This window comes from Anopheles aquasalis, chromosome 2 (genome assembly GCF_943734665.1).
Source record: "Anopheles aquasalis chromosome 2, idAnoAquaMG_Q_19, whole genome shotgun sequence".
Taxonomy (NCBI): domain Eukaryota; kingdom Metazoa; phylum Arthropoda; class Insecta; order Diptera; family Culicidae; genus Anopheles; species Anopheles aquasalis.
In genome coordinates this window covers 46,577,501-46,598,082 of record NC_064877.1, presented here as the reverse complement: position 1 = coordinate 46,598,082, position 20,582 = coordinate 46,577,501, and the positions used below count along the sequence as shown (strand labels likewise).

Below are 20,582 nucleotides of genomic sequence, written 5' to 3'. Positions count from 1 at the left end.
GCCCTCTCCTCACGCCAACCGGGCAACCGGGATTGCACAAAATTCGACTTGTACGCTCTTCGCTCTTCGACTTTTCCAATAATCAGCAAACACGCGCACTCTTGGTTGTCGCGAGTGCCGGGTACAAGATGGGCGAGGGCCGTCCACCAAAGGCCGTTCGAGTCGAATCGAGGACGTGACCGTCAGTACCGGTACGTATGCTCCAGATCTAGATCAGGTTCCCTTTTCTGGCATCGACACCTTGGCGGCGATGCCCCGGGACAACTGCAATTGCAGACCTTCACCGTCCGACAATCCGGAGCAGCGTGGAGCGTGGACGCGTAGAAAACCAATTAACGCTGGTAGCGCGCGTTCCACTCACGAAATCCCCAACGCCGAAATGCACGCCTCCGAAACGAACAAAACGACACACCACGAGACCGGAATTGATAATTTTTGGGGGAGAAATTTATTTGTCTTGTCCGAAACGCCTGTGCGCCAATCACTCGATCGTGGATCGCACAGAATGTGCACGAACCAATGCATTTGCCGCGTTGACTTTTCGGATTTCTTTGGTTTTGATCGTGATCGTTGGGTGGCTTTTGGAGGGATTGGAATGGGCATATGGGATGACCCACCGTGACTCACGGTATGCGTCGTAAATAAATAAATAAATTATTTAAAAATTATTAATGAGCTAGAGTACGCCGTTGGCTCCACTTCCTGGGGTGGCTCGTTCCTGCTGGTGGGCTGCTTCTAGCGCTTTACCATTCCTTGTAAACGAGGGGAATGGGGGCCGGAGCGGGTGCACTGTAAGCAACGGGCAGCGGTGGAGGTAGCGGTGCCGGGAAGCTTCTGGCAATTACTTGCGAGATAGTAAGCACCAAAAGGATGACCTAGCGGGTCGATCAGACGATGAGAAGTTATCAGAATAAAGCTAAGGGTACGAGAATGTTTGCTGGCTACTTACACCCACTCCAAGGCCCTTCATCGACACAACGGTCAGCGCGGACAGGAGGGTCGTGATGACGCCGACAACGAACGCGGCCGGTATCATGGCGAAGCTGATGCGCTTCAGAAAGTGATGTCCAAAGGTGCGGCCCTCTGGGAAAGTTAGGATGGAAAACCAAAACACTCATTAGAAACCGATCGATCCTCGATCACTGGTGCAGTCAACTGTATTAAACGGGATCCGCTGGTGACGGTCGATGGAGAGGTTGAAGTGCAGCACGGTCGCAGAAGCGGAACCAGAGCGAAAACAACATCTTCTGGTGACCGATATTTATCATACGATCGACGATCACTTTCCACACCGTGCACCAGCTAGCTAGCGAGTGCACTCCAGCCGTACCACTGTCATCGGTCGACGTGATCAAGTGATAAATTTGTTCCGCTTCACCAGCCAGCTGACCCCATTTACGGATCAACGAGCCAGTATTTAGCCAAGCGCGATCGCACTGCCCGTCCCGGTGACGACGATTTTAATCTCCAGGTTGTCTCCACTCGCAGGGCTCACTAACCTGTCAAATCACCATCGTTTAACGCTTCGCTCGTTTCGCTCGCTCCCCAGGCCAGACTTAGCGTCACGCACAGCACCACAACAACACCGAACACAACGGTACGATCGATGGTGGCCATCTTTGCTTAAGTGTGAAGATCGAGAAGAGAACGCTGAGTTCGAGAATTAGAACGCAATGGCACCGAGTGACTCAGGATGCGGAACGGCGGAACAGGAAGCGGATCACACCGGATGACTGCTCAACGATCGACTGTGCCATCAGCAAACGTTTAGTTCGCATTTTAAACGTTTCCGTCCATCGATCGCACCCTTGGCAGAAGAGGGGACAAGGAAATTTGGAAAGGGTAGCGTAACATTCCATAGCGCACCAAAAATATGCGCACGACAACCGGTGGCCCGAACCACGGCACGACTCCCATTGTCGCCAACACGCGTTCCAGTTCCAGCGCGTCCGTCCGTCCATCCCATTCACGATCCACGAAATCGTTTGTCACCCTTGGCGCGCTACTCGGCGCTTCGCGACACTTCATTCCATTTTCGGGACCTCCACGATGCGTGCGCAAGCTGGCCTGCTTTTGGCAAACGGAACCACGGAACCACGGTTCACGAGGGAAGGGATCGATGGATCGATTTCACCCACCCGGTGGCCATAAACCGCGCACCACTACCCGGTGGCGCTTGTTGTGCGGTGGCGGAGGTTGATCCGGGAAAACTCTCGCTTTCGGTCACTTTCCTCGCGCGACCGTAAAAGGGAAAACCCTTCGGGAAAGGTGAGAGACCGCCGGGTGTGGCCGGCCGCGATGCAAATGCAAACGTCCATCCGGTGGGAGGGCCTCTCTCTGACAGGGCGCTTATGGACAGAGACCCTGCGTGGCCGCACGGACAATGTAACGGCGTGGTCGATTAGTTGGCCAGTGTCGCGGGCATGCGCACGCATCGCGATCGAGAAAATGGAACAGCAGCTAAACGGCAAAACCTGATCACATCGCGAACGTTCCAATGGTGCTGACAGCGGCTGACCGATCTGGATCGATAGTGAGTCAAGGAGGAGCAGAGGTCTCGCCTCTAGGACATCCGTCTCGCTGTAATTGTGGGCTGGCCACTGGTCTGGTGGTCAAGGGCAGCTTTCCCGGCCCACAGTCCACTCAGATGCGCATCTTTGTGCTAATCATTGGGTTCTGCAAGAGTTTCACTTTTCAATCAACATATGCCGCACTATCCGAGCGACAATTGGTAATCATCAATTTGCCATCATTATCCGATGGCGAGCTCTCGAAGCGATCAAAGCATCAGCACGCGTGTCCTCTCGCATTAGTTGGGTCTGGTAATCGATGCGTTTCGAATCGTGACTCTATTATTTCTGTTTTTTTTTATTCCAGCCCAACGAAACACAACGAAGCAAAACCCTTTGACACCGTACACCGGTAAACGGTCCATTCAATGGGGTTATCGTTCGAGCAGAGAAAATGTGCCAATTCGGTTAAGCATAATGTGTTCCGTTTGACGGGTGTATGCTATACTATCCGTGTCACGAGTGATCCCTCGATCTAGCGCAATCTACTCCTTTGGAAATCAATGCTTTTCGATTGTTTTCGCAATCCCTGGAAATTGGTTATTAATTTCTGCGCCTCATTTTCTAGTATATTCAACATCGGCAAAGTATGCAAATCAAATTCATTAAAATTCCTAAGCTTTTTATTCGACTACCTCAAGATTAACATTCTTATGTTTTATGTTCAAAAGGATCAAGATTATCTTTTCGTAAATCATGATCTAATGTTAAGAATAATTTGGGAACATGAAACATTTCCTACTTTGTTCCTTACTATAATGATGAGTTTTAAAAAGCAATTGTTCAAAGAAACGCATGTCCTCAGCAGAATTTCTTAACCTTTATTTTTAAAGCATATTACATGCTTGAAACCCGGTTGAAACATTCTTGATTTTTCAAGGAATTTGACTCTTGATTCTGCAAACTTGTGTAACAATCATTATGCAAACTCGGATGAAATCCCATATTTTGCCCCAGAATACATCCCATGTGTCTGTGATACTATTTTTAAAGGGTCCGTTTAAATGGTGCATCAAGTCACAGCAGCAGTGGTCCATAAGATTGATAAGAAAAATCCCCCATAACAACTAGCAACTCCTAAAAACAAAGCGTATTACATTCGACCAGGGCCGTCTTTAGCCTCCAGGGGGCCCTGGGCACATTGTATTAACGGGACCCCTTTAGTTTTTGTGATTTTCACACACTAAAACCCCTTGCCAACACCTTTTGACCATCTGCGATAGTAACTTGCCCAATTTTCCTGTTTGCTCCTTTCAATTTTTTGTTGTTTCTCATAAGCAACTCAAGCAATACATTTTTACAGGTTTCTTTAGATTGTATTTGGTTATAGATCTTAGCATCAACTGTAACTGAAAAGAACTAAATATCCGATATTGATATTGATTAACGTGTTAGGGGTGATTCGGTCATTTCTGACCAAAAAAGGCTCATTTTTGAAGTTTTTTTTGTGACGTACCCTTCTCTTTTATCTTATTCAAGTATATGGCATATTAAACTACAACTTTTGAAGAATATTTAGTTCTTTTTTGGGAAAGATTTTTTAAAAACTTCATCCACGGCATCACATTCATGAAGGTGCGACTGCGAAAAGGTACTTTCCGGTGCTCATCGTAGGTGCGTGATGCGTCATCTGAAAAATACACATCGATATTCTTTTGATAGATTATAAGTTTAACCAGGTAACCCCGTTGACTTTTGTTTGAATTTCCAATTTTTCGATTTTTGCCAGATTTTTGAAGTTGAAAAAGTGATCACAATGATCAAACCGGGTTCGTCGCTTAAGTCTTAAGGGTCAAGTCTTTTGTTCGCACTAAAAACCATTCCCATCGTATCTACGTGATGGGTCATCAGAAAAATACAAATCGATACTCGTTTGAAAGATTATAAGTTTATCTAGGTAGCCCCGTCAAGTTTTTGTTAAATTTCGTATTTTTCGATTTTTGGCAGATTTTTTAAGTTGCAAAAGTGATGCTATTTGTCATTTTTCCTATAAACACGATTTTAAAAGAAATGTATCAACAATTTTCATGAAATCTCAATGGGACTATCCAGCAGAGAATGTACAGATTATGTGTTAAAAATTTCAAATCAATCGGTCCAGTAGTTTTTACGGTACGATGGGCACCGACTTTGAAAACGTTGGTTTTTGGGAAACGCTCTTCAAAGTAGCGAACTGCCTGGAACCTTCTATGAAACGCGGATTTTCAAAAATCTTATAACTTTGTCAGTTTTGCTTCGATTGATCAAAAACATTTTCACAATACTCTTGAAAGCTACACAATACTCAGGAAATCTACCTTGATTCTGTTGCCTTTGAATTATATTCAAGTGAAAACCGAACTAGCAAGTATTTTGGTGGTTCCCACCAGCGCGGGTCACTGGGCATGTGGCCATTGTGCCCAATGGGAAAGATGGCCCTGCATTCAACTTATATTCCTGCAATTTGGTTTTATTAAACATCAATTTTGCCTTCCAATAGTATTTAAACAGATTTACTAATTATACGTTCTTACTATTATACGATTATTAGATAAACATTTTGAGAATCAAACAAATATTCTTTTAATCGAACAGTGAACGCAACTGAACTGAGAAATGGAAATAGGAGCTGGAAGTTGGCTTTGGACAATAACGGTGCGTCATTCGATCGATCCAAAGGGCGGACTCGGTTAATCATATGGTGGCGATCGTGAAAGCATCGCGTCATGGTGGCAGAAGAGGTTCGTTAAAATGGCACAGTGGAACAAAGAACTTGTGGATTCTACAAATGCTTGAACATAAATGAATAGTTTCGCCAACTGATCTTGCGCAATCATTTTCCAACTTCGAATTTAGCAATGAAAGGGCACTGAACCTAGTGTTTCGATGCCTAATTATTAGCAACTAGTTCTTCAGTCAAACGCGAGAAAGAACCTAGAACCTTTCTAGCTAGCTTGCGCTGAACAGTTTCCAATATGTTGTCTCTTTATGGAGGTAGTTGGTTCCCATCCTCCTGAAAATGGGTTAATGTTCTTTATTGCTTATTAAAGCTACTTTTTTGGATTCGATAGAAATATTACATTCTAAGACATGAACAAATACTAACATACTGTAGCATCATAACAAATGCATAAGATAATACGTTAAAAGTTTTTTTATAAATAAAATCACCATCTTTGTCTCGGGAGAGTAAGAAGAAAATAAATAAGACACTACCTATCGTATCAGTTACCGTTAAATTGACAGCCAGATCGCTTATCGTTCTTGTTTGAACCATTTCCCTCTTCGGCGCTTTTCTGCCGCTCCAATCTTAAACACTCTGTCGCGCGCGCCATCTTCGCTTCCGTAGCTCCGTGCGTTTCTAGCCAACGGTTAAGTGGATTAAATGGATACAAGTACCGTCAACCGAATCCGGCGTCACCTGGCAGGCGGCATCATTGTGTAGCCCTTCTCCGAAATAGACCACGACTTGCCACCTCCGTCCTCCCGTGTTCCCGCATTCTTGGGGTCTTCCTCTACCCAGCCGCTCGTACCGCGTACTTGCTCTACTACATCCTTACGAGAGCTAGAGAGAGAGAGCGAGAGCGAAAACGAGTTGTAAAGTAACTAAACAAACCCGATTGAATTAACTGTAACTGGTCATCTTCATCGTTCCGCCCGGGTCCGGTCCCGGTTCGTCTGGCATAAGAAGTTGGCGATCCTCCGTTCCATCGGGAGCCACGGAACTTGTTCCAGTCGTAGCGTAGCAGGAAATGGAACAGAAATCCGCGCAATCCACACAAACCGGGACCTGCGAAAATGCTGACCGACTGCCCAAGACCTACATTCTGCTACCGGAAGCGGGACGCACAAAACTTGATTCCTGACCGACGGGGGATGCTTCAGCTGCAGAGGCTGCCTGGCTGGCCCCGGGTGAGCCAAGGAAAGTGATCCATATTCTAAGCGCGAGAGCAGCAACTTTAATCGATAGATTTCACTGAGCGATCCGAGTCCGCGAGTCGAGTGGCGTCGAGAAGTAGGTGGCCACAGGAGTCGATGGACGACGTGGGGACGGGGGGTTGTAGTTTTTCCACTTTCTTCTGCTGCCGCCACAGATCCAGCGAGCGGGAAGCGAGAACAAGACTCAACTGCCAGCCACCGCCGATCATCAGTTGCCAGTGAGCTCCGCTCGAGTAAAGACGAACCCCTTGCGGTGCGATCCGCTGCGTTGCGTTGCGTTGCGTTGCGTTAAGTGTACTCCAACACCATCCACGGCATCCCATCTCGAGTGCAATCCGAGTCCGGGCCGCATCGTATCATAAAAATCCCCGCCCGTGAGTGAATACGAACCGCCGTTATGCGATCATTCTGCAGCAAGAACTCTGCTAGTCTGCTGGTGCTGTGGTGGTGCTTCATGGTGCTGCATGCAGCGTCCGCCAGTAAGTGATCGAGAGGTGTTGGCGTGATACAACGTGATAAGCGTAAAATTTTCATCATTTCCATTTTCCGCTTTTTCCAGCTCCGGGGGTCAAATTCTCGAGCACCTTCTCGTCCAGCAATCGAGCGGCGTTGTTGTTGAGGCGACCGAATTCGAATTCCAATTCAATTGCCGTCCAAACGCAACCGTTCACAGCGCGTGACCGGAGCAGCAGCACCGAACCGGCCCTCGCGGATACCGTGAGCCGAGCGGCGTACATGAGATCGATCCCACTGCGAGTACTGAACTGTCTGGAGCACGTTTCGATCGTCGAGTGTGGAAAGCTGTACCTGCTACAGAACATGGAATCGAAAGGATATCGATTCGCGGACACCGGCAATCTTACGCACGACATCCAACAGGTGCTTCTGCCCGGATACCGAAGCGCGGACAACAAACTATTCAGCGATCGGTTGCTGCAACTGAACGGAACTGACGTGAATGAACGGCTTGGGCGAGGGCTACGATTGCTGTTCAACGAACGGCTCGTCGATCTGAAGCTTGTGCCCGGTCTGGCCGTCCGGTTGACGCCGAGCGACTCGAATGAGCTACAGTTTTCCGTCAAGAAAGAGGTTGCCCTCGTGGACGGTGAGGTGGGCCGTGATAAGGCAAAGAAGGGCCTCAAAACGGTGCTCCAGTTGACGGTACCGTTGATCCTGTTGCCTTCGATGCTGCTGGCGGGCATACTACCGATGATACTGCCCGTCCTCAAGTTCGCCACCATCTTCTCCAGTATCGTGAACCACGCGGCACTGGCGGCGGCCATCATGTACCTGGCGAAGCAGCATGCCGCCGAGCAGGAGAGCAAACAGACGGTCTACTTTAACGCCGGTTACAACTGATCTCACCGTTCGAAGACAAGTCCTTTTTTCCAGTTTTTTTTTTTTGGTGCAATACACGATACAACCCGAACCAAATACATACTTCAGCTACCCACCACCTTCAGCTGCTTTCGCGCGACGGTGGAACTAACGATCGTTTGAGGCCACAGCACCGTCTCGGTCTAAACAGGAACCGGCTTCGATTATTCGTTTGTGGTGTTTTTATTAAAATCAAACTTAGATCTTAAGCTAAGGATAGCGATAGAGAACAATAAATAAACACAACACATGCCGTTTTGCGATGCGATACTGGGATACCGCACGCACTTGGGTGCGCTCCCTTTGCCGGCCATTTCCTTACTCTCGCTTCCCTCCCCCTCTCTCTCACTCTCTTTCATTCTGGCTGCATCGGAAATCGTTCCTCGTGCACGGCCTGGGGACGTTCACAAAACCCAAAAGTACTACTACCTCGTGACGTGATCGTCGCTAGTCGGTGTCGTCGGTGTTACTACTACCGTTACTACTACTACGCCAGCTCTTCGACTACTCGCGGCCATGGAAAGGAAAGGGCGTTGCTACAGAGTGGAGCGCAGCAGGAAGTGGAAACAAAAAGGAAAAAAAAAACAGATTCCTCATAGACACTAGTAGTAGACATCAAACCTCAAAACGCACCAAAAGGCAGTCCCCGCCCCGGGCTTTTTTCCCTCCCCGTTTGTGGGGGGGGGTGTACCTGTTTTTTGCGAAACTTTTGTGCCATCATCATAGCACAAGCACTCCAAAAACACACCTACACATACCCACAGATACATATACATATACACACTAGCACACCAGCTGGAGGTGAGCGTATTCGCATTCGATATTACACATCTAATCACTCTTGTTCTTCACCGTCGCATCCTGCCGATCGAACTCGGTCATATCCCGATCATCCCAACCCCAGACGGCCTGTTCCGATTCGTGGTCCAGGTTGTTGATGTAGTCGACCATCTTGGCCGTCAGTTCCTGTTCGCTGTACGTGTGCGAACCGTCACCGGTACGCAGAACTCGCTTCTTGATCATCTCGTCCGACACGGACTTCAGATCGTACGCCCAGCCAATCCGTGCGAAGAAATCGATGGCCGCCGTCGTGAAGTTGGTACTGTAGGTGCCCAGCTCGGACGTTTTGTAGTCCCACGGGAACACGTGGTGGTAGTTATGCCAACCCTCACCGAACGCCGCAATTCCCACGAACGTGTTGTTGGTCGGTGAGATGTTGCTAAAAAAAAAAGAAAGAGAATAATATTTGCTGTTAATGAAAACTGCCGAACTGGAACTCCAGGGAGTCCAAGGGTGACCTACCGATCGTACGGTTTCGTGCCCCAGATGTGGGCGGCACTGTTGACCAGCCAGGTGGCGTTCAGCGACAACACGTACCGGAAGATGGCGACCACGTACCAAGAGTTGGAGAACGTTTCGCCCAGGTAGTAGTAGGAAAGGAAGGTTGGCAGGACGAAGCAAAACACCGGCATCAGCAGGGCGTAGTAGCGCTTCTGGAACATCACGATCCCGTCCTGCTCGAGATCGCTCATGTCGATCGCCTGACCGCGCACCTTCACGTCCGGGTGCTTCTTCACCATCAGCCAGCCAATGTGGGAGAAGAAGAAACCGCGCGTCGCATTGTGCGGATCGGCATCGGTATCGGTGAACTTGTGGTGGACGCGATGATCGCGCACCCACTCGTAGACGCTGTTCTGGAAGGCTAGCGTTTGCGCTAGCATCAGGAACAAACGCAGCGGCCACTTTGCCTTGTAGGCCTTGTGCGACCACAGCCGGTGAGCACCGGCGGTGATGCCGAGGGCACCGCACGAACCTAGCGCCAGTGCTGTTGTTGGTGATGATAGCGTGAAAAGAGAGAGAGAAAGAAAGAGTAGAAAGAGTACATCAGTCGTTGTGGTCTGAAATTAGCATTTAATTTTGCCCGAAAATTGGCGAAACGAAAAAAAACCCACGAAAATTGGAAAACAATCCCTCCTCCCCCCAAATAACCTATGATTGTGCCTTGCGATGGTCTGGCTTCAAACGATGATCCGCCAGAAGCGCCCACATTAAGCACGATGATCTGCCGCTCTGCGTCCGCTACCGATCTCTCCACGGTGCCATGATAAGGCAAGTACTTTGGTGGAATGATTGTCCGAATTTCGCAATTCTAGCTCGGTCGCACCGCCCCCGGCTTTTTATCGCCGTCCTCACGCAATTGCCAGCAAACAATTGCCGGATCGTAATTGCTTACATTTCACGCCTTTTCACATACACGTGCGCACACCGCTTGATGGAAACCGATCAATCAGTATTGTTAGCGAGGAGAAGGCAAAACACCACCAAAAAAAGGGAACACCGGAATGATCTGTCCAACTTGCCCAACGCCAGATTGCTTTCCGTTAATGAGCCGCCTGTAATGGCGATACCGTCACGGTTTTGGTACGCACCCAAAATCGGGGCGGCCACATCCGCCATCCGCATTTTTTGCCGCTGCTGCTGCTGCTGCTAGACTCCTGGCTTTTGCCTTGCCCTTTTTCGCTGCATCCCCGTACTGGAGCCGCGTGTTTGCCGTGCCTAGTTCGGCCACGTGATCACAGTTCACTTCTGTCATCTATTTACCATGGGCCGTGATCGGCGCGGGAAAAAAACCGTTCCGTTCGCAAACAACGCTTGACATTGCCGATGTCCTTGCGCTTCGCCCCGCCGGACGACCGGATGCAATCAGCTGGCGTGACTCGCTGGCAGGCGCGGATTGGCGTGCGTGAAAGACACAAGCGCAAGGTTTCTGCCGTGAGCAAAATCGCCCCCATAATCGATCATCCGATCGGATCGGATGAGCGCGATGGGGTGTAATGAGTGCGACGATACTTAGCAATTGGCCGGTCAGACATCACGCAGCGCAGTGTTCCAAGCAGTGAACGCTTACTTATCGGCATGCACTCCCTTCCCCCCCTTTGCTTGTCCAGGAGAAATGACGCACGCGGCCGCATCGGTAACGGTCCAGCGTTGGCTAGCCACACAGAACATTAGCATTCGTTCTGTATTGCTGTACCGCCCTGACGCTCGCCAGCCATGGCAACAGATGGTTTTCGGGTTGCTAACCGCCAAACTGGCCTACTGACTGACGGCTCACGGAGCTTTTCGGAGCCTTGCTGACGGCGTTCGGTGCGTCCTGGCGACCGGCGACGAGTCAAAATTGCCAGAACAACGCGCTGTGCCGAATACACAATCAGTGGACCGCCTTTCCATTCTGGTCAGCCGAAAACTGTCCCATTCAACGTGTATCGCGTGACGCAAAACCGATGCCCGGCCATACTTTGCGTCAGTTCCTCCCGGGGGCTCCCTTAATTGCACGGTTTAAACGACCATCCGGTGGGTGCTGCAGACACAATGGGATGCCATTACACATGTTCGCGCCAATGACCGCGTTGGACATTGAGATTGAGCTTGTGGAACCGGCTGATTGATCGGTGCTCCCTTCAGGCGCCCTGACCAGCGCGCTTCTCACTTTCTTTCATCCCTTTTAATTTCGCGACGGACAAAGTGCATAGCATTCGACGGGGACATAACGGAGATGGAGTGCCGTTCCACCACACGACGGTCCGTGGCTTTGTTTACCCACTTTCACCACCGCCACGTTACCGGGTTCCCTTACCGGGCCCTACCTGACCTGACTCTCATCAACGTGCCTGATGACCTTTGTGCCTTCTGTGTGCACTCCGGTGCAGTGCTGAAGGGTCTTCCGGCTTGCAAAATCGATGGACACACTTTCTCTTTCGCCGTCGTTTTGTTTGCGATTTTCCCTTTTCACAACAGGACTCGAGACAGCAGGGAATGACCGCCAGTTCGTTTTCCGGTTGACAGCAAAAGCCACAACACCACAGAGATCGATGACCAAGCTGATGATCGGTCAGAAGGTGGCATCAGCATCGTCGTTCGATGTGTTGAGTGCCAACCGACTGTCAGCTTCTTGATCTCGATCCCCTCGCAACCAACCGGTCGATCGATCGAGCAGTTTGGTCACGTTTGGTGAGCTCTGGTGAACGCGGGGTAACGCTCGCGGAATAAATCAATCCCAAAACGGTAGCTCGCAATCGCGGACACCCATTCGGGCTCACGGGAACAGCCTGTCCCACCCCAAAAAACCTTTTCGCTCAGACGGCAGACATTCTGGTCTGGCAGCGAGAATGAAAAGAAGACGAGCCATAGATTAATTAGCATGCGAACCGTGCGGTCCCCCGGGGGGGATGCGTGTGTGTCAGGAAATGGCAGTAAATTCCACACGAAATGCCCATCCACCGATCGGTGGAGCGTACCAGTAATGAGCCATATGAATTACCACCGCCCTTCTGATACAAGTTAATCAAACATAAGAGAGACAGCATAAGAATTCCGCTACAAACGTCGCACTACTTACCGAACAGAAATGTGCTCCATTTGGCCGATGTCACCAGCAGATAGCTTCCGTACAGAAAGCCGAGATGAAGATAGATGAATGCAATAATGTTTCGCCAAACGTAAACATTATTATACTGTCGCTTGGGCCTGGATTCCTGTACTTTCTTCGTAGTGTCGTTAAGCTAGTATCGAGAGAGAGAGAAAAAAAAACAGATATCAGTACCAGTACCAGGAGGGATTAGTCCCTTTCTTTGGGGGCATCCGATGCCCCTTACCTTTAACTCGTCCAGTCGAGCCGGCTTGCTCACGGGGACATTCAGGATCGCTTTGCTTTTGTACAGCGTGCCGACGGATGGGCCATTCTTGTTGCGATCTTCCGGTTCGATACATGTTTCCGCTAGCAGCAGCGTATTGCCGAGGACGTTCGGTGCCATGCTGCAACGCTGTCCACGCCCGGGGAGTTGTTACGAAACGATGCCAACGATGCAACCACGCTACCTGTCGAGAGGATGAGAAAGCATTCGCATGACCGTCAATTACTCAATTTCGTGTTTTGCGCTCGCCGAAATGCACGGAGAAACCTGCTGTACACGCCCTTTCAACCCTTAAGGGACGGTTCATGGGATCGGTTTTTCGGTCGGAGAATTTCGCAGGAACGAGGTGAAAGAGACGAAAATGAAAACTCGGTGACCTGCGCGGAGAAAGCGTTTACCTATGAACCGGTTGCAATCCCTTATCGTCTTCGCTGCCCGCCCTCCGTGCGCTGATTACACGCAGCAACCGGTGCGCACCGGGTCCAGGGCACATACCATGATGGAGCGATGAGACCGCATCAGTAAACAACCCAAAAACCGTCCAAGGGAAGACGGAAAGCGAAGGTTTTCGTCATGGCAGCGCGTCCGTTTACTACCGGGTTTGGACCTATTTGGACCGGTTGGTTTGGTTAACCATTATAATCACGTCCCTTCCCAAGCTTGCCGTGTCACCAACCGGACGAGACGGCGAATTCCAGCATTCGCACCAACCATTCCGACGTATTCAATCAGGTATCGATTGGAACCGTTGGGGTGGGTGCGGTTCATTTGGTATTCCTGCGTGAGATAAGTTCTCCGATAGGGTACCGCGCTTCTTCAGTACGCAAAACAGCCCTCCACGGTATGAGATTCCCTTTGTTTTAATGGTACATTGAGAACGGTCTAGGGACAGGTTGCGGTTGGCCATACGATTTACGAGGTTCCTTTTTTATGATCGAATCTTTACGATCAACTGTTGATCAGAATAGAAATGTTACAATAATCCCGCATTCAGTCAGTACTGATTTATTCATTCTTCAATCGTCAATTGCGCGCACAGAAGACCGCAAACAATGAGAGTATACAAGTCTCTATAACAAATGACTTCAACATGAGTGACGAACCCGAAGAAAGAAATAAGATTAATAAGGTGCTAACGCCGGTAGAGCCGTTTGTCATCCAAGGGTGTGCTAATATTAGATTGCGTTAGTTTGCGAAATACCCTCGCATCAATCGCGTAAATGGGCGTTAAGGCTCACTCACCACACCCGCATCATCCTTGGCAATGGAGGATACCGTAGTGCAATTACAGATGCTTGTATATTGCCCAAAACAATAACAACCCGGCAAAAAAGTAAAAAGAAGAACACCAAGGGGGCATCATAGTCTTTTTATGACTATGCCACATCCCGACCCCGTTTTGCACGCGTTAGGCGCTGTGAGGCCGTTGGTACCGACCACTTTACAACTCATAAATTCTATCGTAGCTGTATCAAACGGTGACCATGTGACAGAGAAAAAAATAGACACCACCACGAACACGCGGGTTGTGACGATCGTCATTGACATTCACTTGATCTTGGCCATGTAATGAATTTCTTAAGGGATCTGTAGACTCACCGGGCCCTGTTCATATGCTGACGTCTCTGTACAAAGTAGCTTACCTACTGTTCTAAGTACAACCGGACGGACGCATTCGTTACATACAACTCGCCGACAACGATTAGTTTGCGTAGGGGCAGTCCGGTAGACTCCCATGCGCCATTGCCGTCGTTCATCAACCGGTTTATTTGGCGAGCTCTTCGCCTCTGCTAAAATGGTAACACAACACGGGAGCACGTGATGGTGAGGTCGCAAATGTGAGGTCCGGATGGCATGCGGGCCGGCGTTTGCTATTAGCATAACGAGGGCATATGTTGTAACAAAGAATACACCTTGCACTTTCACCCAAGGCTGCCCATCGTTTACAAGTTCAAGTGCGGCAATGCCGCATTCCACAAAAATGTAAATCGCATTGGAGCATTCTGCATTCGATGCGGCCATTAGTCCCATCCGAAGAATCGTCTGACGGAAGATATTTCGAAATCTAGACATATCCGGACTTTGCTGAATGAACAACACGTTCAATAGATGGGAAGCGAATGTTTCAAAGAGAGTCAAGGCAGCGTCTGCATGAATCATCCAGCATTTATTATCCCTAACACATGTCGAGGGCCATCATAAATGTCACTAAATAGTCGGCAGAGAGCGAAAGTGGCCAGTGCACAAAGAAGTCCAGTGTCTGGCATAAAACAATGTGAAGAGAGGAGGAGCAAAACCACACCCATGCATGGTCAGGTCGTGAGAAGAAGGTCAAATGCGGATAACCATTCCTGTCGATTGTTCTGACCCCAAACACTCTGCACAGAGCAGACGGGCTTGTTTCACTTGACACACTAAGGAGCAGCTTGAACTCGGTTACCTTCTGTTCACCGGCAGGGTTAGGGAGAGTTCCCTTATTTCTCGTCCTGCATGCTGTGCTCCTGGTCAGAACAGACCCCCAAGGGTCGCAAGTATCAGACACTGAGTCGAAGGTCAGGAACAGGTTTCTCGTGTTTCAACGGTAGGATACTAGGCTGACCCTATGCGGCAGATGAACTGGCAGTCCTTGAGCCGAGGAAGGATTATTTTATTAAATTTCTCTCAGCAGGTACGCCATGCAGTCACAGGCGATTCCGCACCTGCAGCGGCGATTTCTGGTAATAATCATGCTACCAAGTTCAATGCCAATGACAGCTGACGGCTGACTGGCGAAAGTGAATTAGTTAGATTATGGCGTTCCCCACAACGAACTTGTGCCGGTATCATCCTCAAATATAATGCATGCGTAACACTACAGGCATATAAAACGTTTGCAACAAACACACATACCGGTGAGGCTGATAAACATTCGTCTTTTTGTCGGTCGGACGTGATGAACGGGTGCGAACGTGACGTGCTACATGCTGGAACAAAATCATGAAAATACTGCTGGACGAACTTCAGTCCAACTTGCTAGTCTATGGTCCTCAACATGATAATCCTCGGCTTGATTCCTGGCCAAATTCATCGTCGAAAATGGGCAAAACGAACAAGCAAGAATCCTCTGCCCAAATCTCTCATTATGTTTGAAACATAAATCGTGGACACGCAAGCCTTAATATCAATCGCTATTAACTCAAACGCGATCGTTTTTTCATCGCAAAGGACGAGTGTATGTGTTTGTCAGTGTCCGCCAGACACCAGCACCACCCAAATACCTCGGGCAGTAAGCAATAAACACATAAACCACAGTAACACCTAACTGCTTCCTACGCTTGGATAAGCGACCCCAAACTCCATGCCAATTGTCTTGCATTTGCTGACCTAAGGATAAATGAGGAGCCCACACGGCTTCCACACATACTTTCGCAATTCTCGCATAAACTAATGAACTCAACTCCAGAACACTCGGCGCTACTAATATGGTTATACTCACAACAAGAAAAGCAGCCCTACTGATTGGCGCTCGTCCACAAATGTTCACAAATCGATGCTCCGCTTTCCCTTCCCGTCTTCACTATCTCACTGGCACTCTAAAAATCCACAGATATCTATCGGTACTGGAGTCAGTTTCAGCTGGACTCTAAAAAGGATTATCGCATTATCCTTGGAATACACGTGGCCGATAACGATGGATTCACTGAAACAAAGTTCGTCTTATTCGATTCGATCTTCGATCACTAGTACAATGCACAAACAAGGAGCGTTCGTTATGCTCCGAAGGTAATATGTTGCTGCAATCGGAAACACAGGGAAAACGTGATAGATGATGATCTTAAGGGAAGTTCGATTCGCCGCGATCCGCGTGCTGTGCGATCGGTCAGCGTAATAAGCGCTGATCGTTGCTGGCAAGGCTCTTTTATAAAAATTTCCCTTTAACCTCTGCTTGTTCATAAGTGTCCGGCGTTCGACGTCCGCCACTGCCTCCTAGCCTGGCCTTTTTTCCCAGTTCCCCTTCCTCAGTGCTCCTCCGACGATCGTCGGCTTTCTCACTCGTGTTCTCACCTCATGCTCGGCTCTCGCTCTGGCCTCGTCTCTCTCTCTCTCTCTCTCTCCCTTCCGGCCATAACGCTAAGTCGAGGGTGATCGCGTGTGTGCCCCACCGGACACACGAATATGAGACACCAGTTCATACCCCACCACTTCCACAAACCGCATCGCAACCACGGGAGTGGACACTTTTCACGCTAAGCCATGCACCGTACGCGACATACCGCGCGACGTCATCAACGCGGGATCGATGATGAGTCTGCAATTGGCCGCCCATTCTGGACGCACCGATCGTCACGTAGAACCGACCATCCTTACCGGCGACCGGGTATCACGCAAAGCCGATCTACAAAAACGATCGTCCAAAGTCCCACAGTCTGCAGTCGGCAATGCTAATGCTCAGGGTCAGATTATGACAAGCGTGTGCATGAGCGCAACAACACCAAACGCTTCCCGAAAGCAGCCTCTAGGGCACGCGCCACACTGGACAAGTGAACCATTTGATCGAGCGTGTATTATGATGATTATTGAGAGAAAAACCCAAACATTTGCCTTCGCGCATAGCGGTCGCAAATTTTGATGTAAACCAGTACATCCGGAAGTACTGCAGCTACATAAAGGTTGTCTTGTTATAGCTTACCTTTGATGCTAAATTACTCAAGGATCAATGTCAATAGGCACAGATTGCTAAATATAAAGTTGCGTTTCTATTTTATAAAAATTAACTCTACTAATAATGGGCTTTGATTAGACCTAGTACTGAAACTAGATCTAGTATTTACACTTATACTGGAATTTCACTAGAAATCGTTACTATTTAGCGTATGTTCCATTAGAAACTCACTCTTCAATATTTTGAACTCATAATTGAAACATGCATTTGACCTAGACGAATGCTGAGCAATCGGATATTTTCCCAACCTAATTTTTGTTTTTTGCATTGCCGGTTCTGTATGGAATGCTTCGAAGTGGTTTCCATTTAAATTGCCTATTTTATGCGGCTTTTTACCCAGGCCATGGACCCAATTTCCTTGTATGTGTTGAATAAACAACATTGGATAATCGCTTGCTGACATGTGCACTATTTGTTTGATGACTCTTGATGCTAGTAACTGTATATGGCTTACAAATTTGTGTCTGGTTGCTCGCTATCCAGAAAGTGTTTGATTTTCGACTATGCCACTAGTCATTGCCGTTGATCGAACTTTTGGGGCGCATATATTACTCGATATATTACGAATGGTACAGGTCGAAATTTACAGAGCTAGATCTCAATGCAGCTTATAATTTTGTTTTGCTCATTTGCATTTCTTTATATAGCATAAACAACAGCTGATCCTTTATAAACTAAATTCGGAAGATAAGTATATTGGATGAAGGAATAGAATGGAACACAATTGCCATAAATATAATATAATTGAAACGACAAAACCAGTGAGTCTGTTTTTGTACAAACGGAATATTCAAGCTAAATAGTAGGTAAACATTAAGGGCAAATTTAATATCGTTACCTCCATAGCATGAATGAAACAACCGAGCAAGCCCGGGATATGGCGATGGCTAGAGAAGGAAATGTCCTACCCCACTTTTTGTTCTATTACTGTTAATAAATATACGGCTCGTCCGTCATTACATATGTTTAAAAAAACATGAATGACAGAAAAGACACGATGATCCACCTTTAATACCACTTGATTCATAATTTCCAGGCGCCGAGGAATACTGATGACCTGGTTTTGATGTTACCTTTTCTTGCTCCCCGCATTATGATAAAACAATCCACAATTTCGTCAGCATTTTCGCCCGATACTTGATAGAACTTTACTATGTTTTTTTTCTGCAGAATTGTATGTACTATCAAAATGAACGTAACAGCATTAGCGAAAACATTATCATTATCGATCGTTTAACATTGTCGGGAGCATTAAGACCCACAAACCGTTTATAATTTAAAATGGACAATCTTTTTAGCGAAAAAGAAGAATTGATTAATTGAATAAGCCAACTTAAAAAAATTTAAAGCTAAAGTCGAAACACTGTTGATTTTATGTTATGCAACCGTTGCACCCAACTACGACAATAAATCTTAAGATGCACACAGGATTTGAGCAACGAAATCACCCCTAGGCACCAAATCGGATAGCAAATTTATCTCAAATGTTGATTTTCAAGTCTTATGTTAATGTTTTACATTATGATCTTCAGGTACATAAGATAAATATCTTTGTTTTGCAAATTCCCTGACTGCTGAATGTTGCAACATGATGCAGATACATAGTGATATGAACAGTTGTTTTTCATGCTTTATTAAGATTTAAAGGTTAAGATATCATTTCAACGAAAGTTCTGTACGTTCCTTAATTTCTTCTTTTACAACTATTCTCCTTCATTTCATCATACACATTGTGGCTGATACCAATGAAAGGCCTTTGATGAACTCACTTTGAACCAATGAAAGGCCTTTGATGAAAGTCTCTATAACAAATTACTTCAACATGAGCGACGAACCCGAAGAAAGAAATACGATTAATAAGGAGCTAACTCCGGTAGGGCCGTTTATCATCCAAGGGCGTGCTAATATTAGATTTCGTTAGTTTGCGAAATACCCTCGCATCAATCGCGTAAATGGGCGTTAAGGCTCACTCACCACACCCGCATCATCCTTGGCAATGGAGGATACCGTAGAGCAATTACAGATGCTTGTATATTGCCCAAAACAATAACAACCCGGCAAAAAAGTCAAAAGAAGAACACCAAGGGGGCATCATAGTCTTTTTATGACTATGCCACATCCCGACCCCGTTTTGCACGCGTTAGGCGCTGTGAGGCCGTTGGTACCGACCACTTTACAACTCATAAATTCTATCGTAGCTGTATCAAACGGTGACCATGTGACAGAGAAAAAAATAGACACCACCACGAACACGCGGGTTGTGACGATCGTCATTGACATTCACTTGATCTTGGCCATGTAATGAATTTCTTAAGGGATCTGTAGACTCACCGGGCCCTGTTCATATGCTGACGTCTCTGTACAAAGTAGCTTACCTACTGTTCTAAGTACAACCGGACGGACGCATTCGTTACATACAACTCGCCGACAACGATTAGTTTGCGTAGGGGCAGTCCGGTAGACTCCCATGCGCCATTGCCGTCGTTCATCAACCGGTTTATTTGGCGAGCTCTTCGCCTCTGCTAAAATGGTAACACAACACGGGAGCACGTGATGGTGAGGTCGCAAATGTGACGTCGGGATGGCATGCGGGCCGGCGTTTGCTATTAGCATAACGAGTGCATGTGTCGTAACAAAGAATACACCTTGCACTTTCACCCAAGGCTGCCCATCGTTTACAAGTTCAAGTGCGGCAATGCCGCATTCCACAAAAATGTAAATCACATTGGAGCATTCTGCATTCGATGCGGCCATTAGTCCCATCCGAAGAATCGTCTGACGGAAGACATTTCGAAATTTAGACATAGATGGGAAGCGAATGTTTCAAAGAGAGTCAAGGCAGCGTCTGTATGAATCATCCAGCATTTATTATCCCTAACACATGTCGAGGGCCAGCATAAATGTCACTAAATAGTCGGCAGAGAGCGAAAGTGGCCAGTGCACAAAGAAGTCCAGTGTCTGGCATAAAACAATGTGAAGAGAGGAGGAGCAAAACCACACCCATGCATGGTCAGGTCGTGAGCAGAAGGTCAAATGCGGATAACCATTCCTGTCGATTGTTCTGACCCCAAACACTCTGCACAGAGCAGACGGGCTTGTTTCACTTGACACACTAAGGAGCAGCTTGAACTCGGTTACCTTCTGTTCACCGGCAGGGTTAGGGAGAGTTCCCTTATTTCTCGTCCTGCAAGCTGTGCTCCTGGTCAGAACAGACCCCCAAGGGTCGCAAGTATCAGGCACTGAGTCGAAGGTCAGGAACAGGTTTCTCGCGTTTCAACGGTAGGATACTAGGCTGACCCTATGCGGCAGATGAACTGGCAG

The 20,582-nt window shown here is 47.8% G+C and overlaps 4 protein-coding genes across 6 annotated transcripts in view; 1 reads left to right on the top strand and 3 right to left on the bottom strand.

Annotated features, from left to right (window-relative positions):
• LOC126573143 (uncharacterized) overlaps positions 1–20,582 on the bottom strand; it is a 197,868-nt gene that overhangs the window by 3,866 nt on the left and 173,420 nt on the right. The gene's annotated exons all lie outside the window — the stretch shown is intronic.
• Positions 744–1,617, bottom strand: LOC126573141 (protein apnoia). The gene is made up of 3 exons (XM_050233029.1): positions 1,500–1,617; positions 950–1,083; positions 744–875 (listed from the first exon to the last, which is right to left on the bottom strand). The coding sequence occupies exons 1-3, from the start codon at positions 1,615–1,617 to the stop codon at positions 744–746; spliced, it is 384 nt and encodes a 127-aa protein (XP_050088986.1).
• On the top strand, positions 6,886–7,847 carry LOC126575132 (uncharacterized). Its single transcript, XM_050235686.1, has 2 exons — positions 6,886–6,967; positions 7,048–7,847. The coding sequence occupies exons 1-2, from the start codon at positions 6,886–6,888 to the stop codon at positions 7,845–7,847; spliced, it is 882 nt and encodes a 293-aa protein (XP_050091643.1).
• LOC126573129 (acyl-CoA Delta-9 desaturase) overlaps positions 8,030–20,582 on the bottom strand; it is a 13,780-nt gene continuing 1,227 nt past the window's right edge. Inside the window, exons 1-5 of one of the 3 annotated variants that reach the window (XM_050233015.1) lie at positions 16,035–16,408; positions 12,521–12,743; positions 12,265–12,427; positions 9,168–9,690; positions 8,030–9,084 (exon numbers count right to left, since the gene is read on the bottom strand). In XM_050233015.1, coding sequence (XP_050088972.1) covers positions 8,697–9,084; positions 9,168–9,690; positions 12,265–12,427; positions 12,521–12,679 — 1,233 coding nt within the window. In that variant the 5' untranslated portion in view covers positions 12,680–12,743; positions 16,035–16,408 and the 3' untranslated portion in view covers positions 8,030–8,696. Of the gene's footprint in view, positions 9,085–9,167; positions 9,691–12,264; positions 12,428–12,520; positions 12,744–16,034; positions 16,409–20,582 lie in introns of those variants that run through there. The other 2 variants (XM_050233017.1, XM_050233016.1) reach the window with 2 other exon arrangements.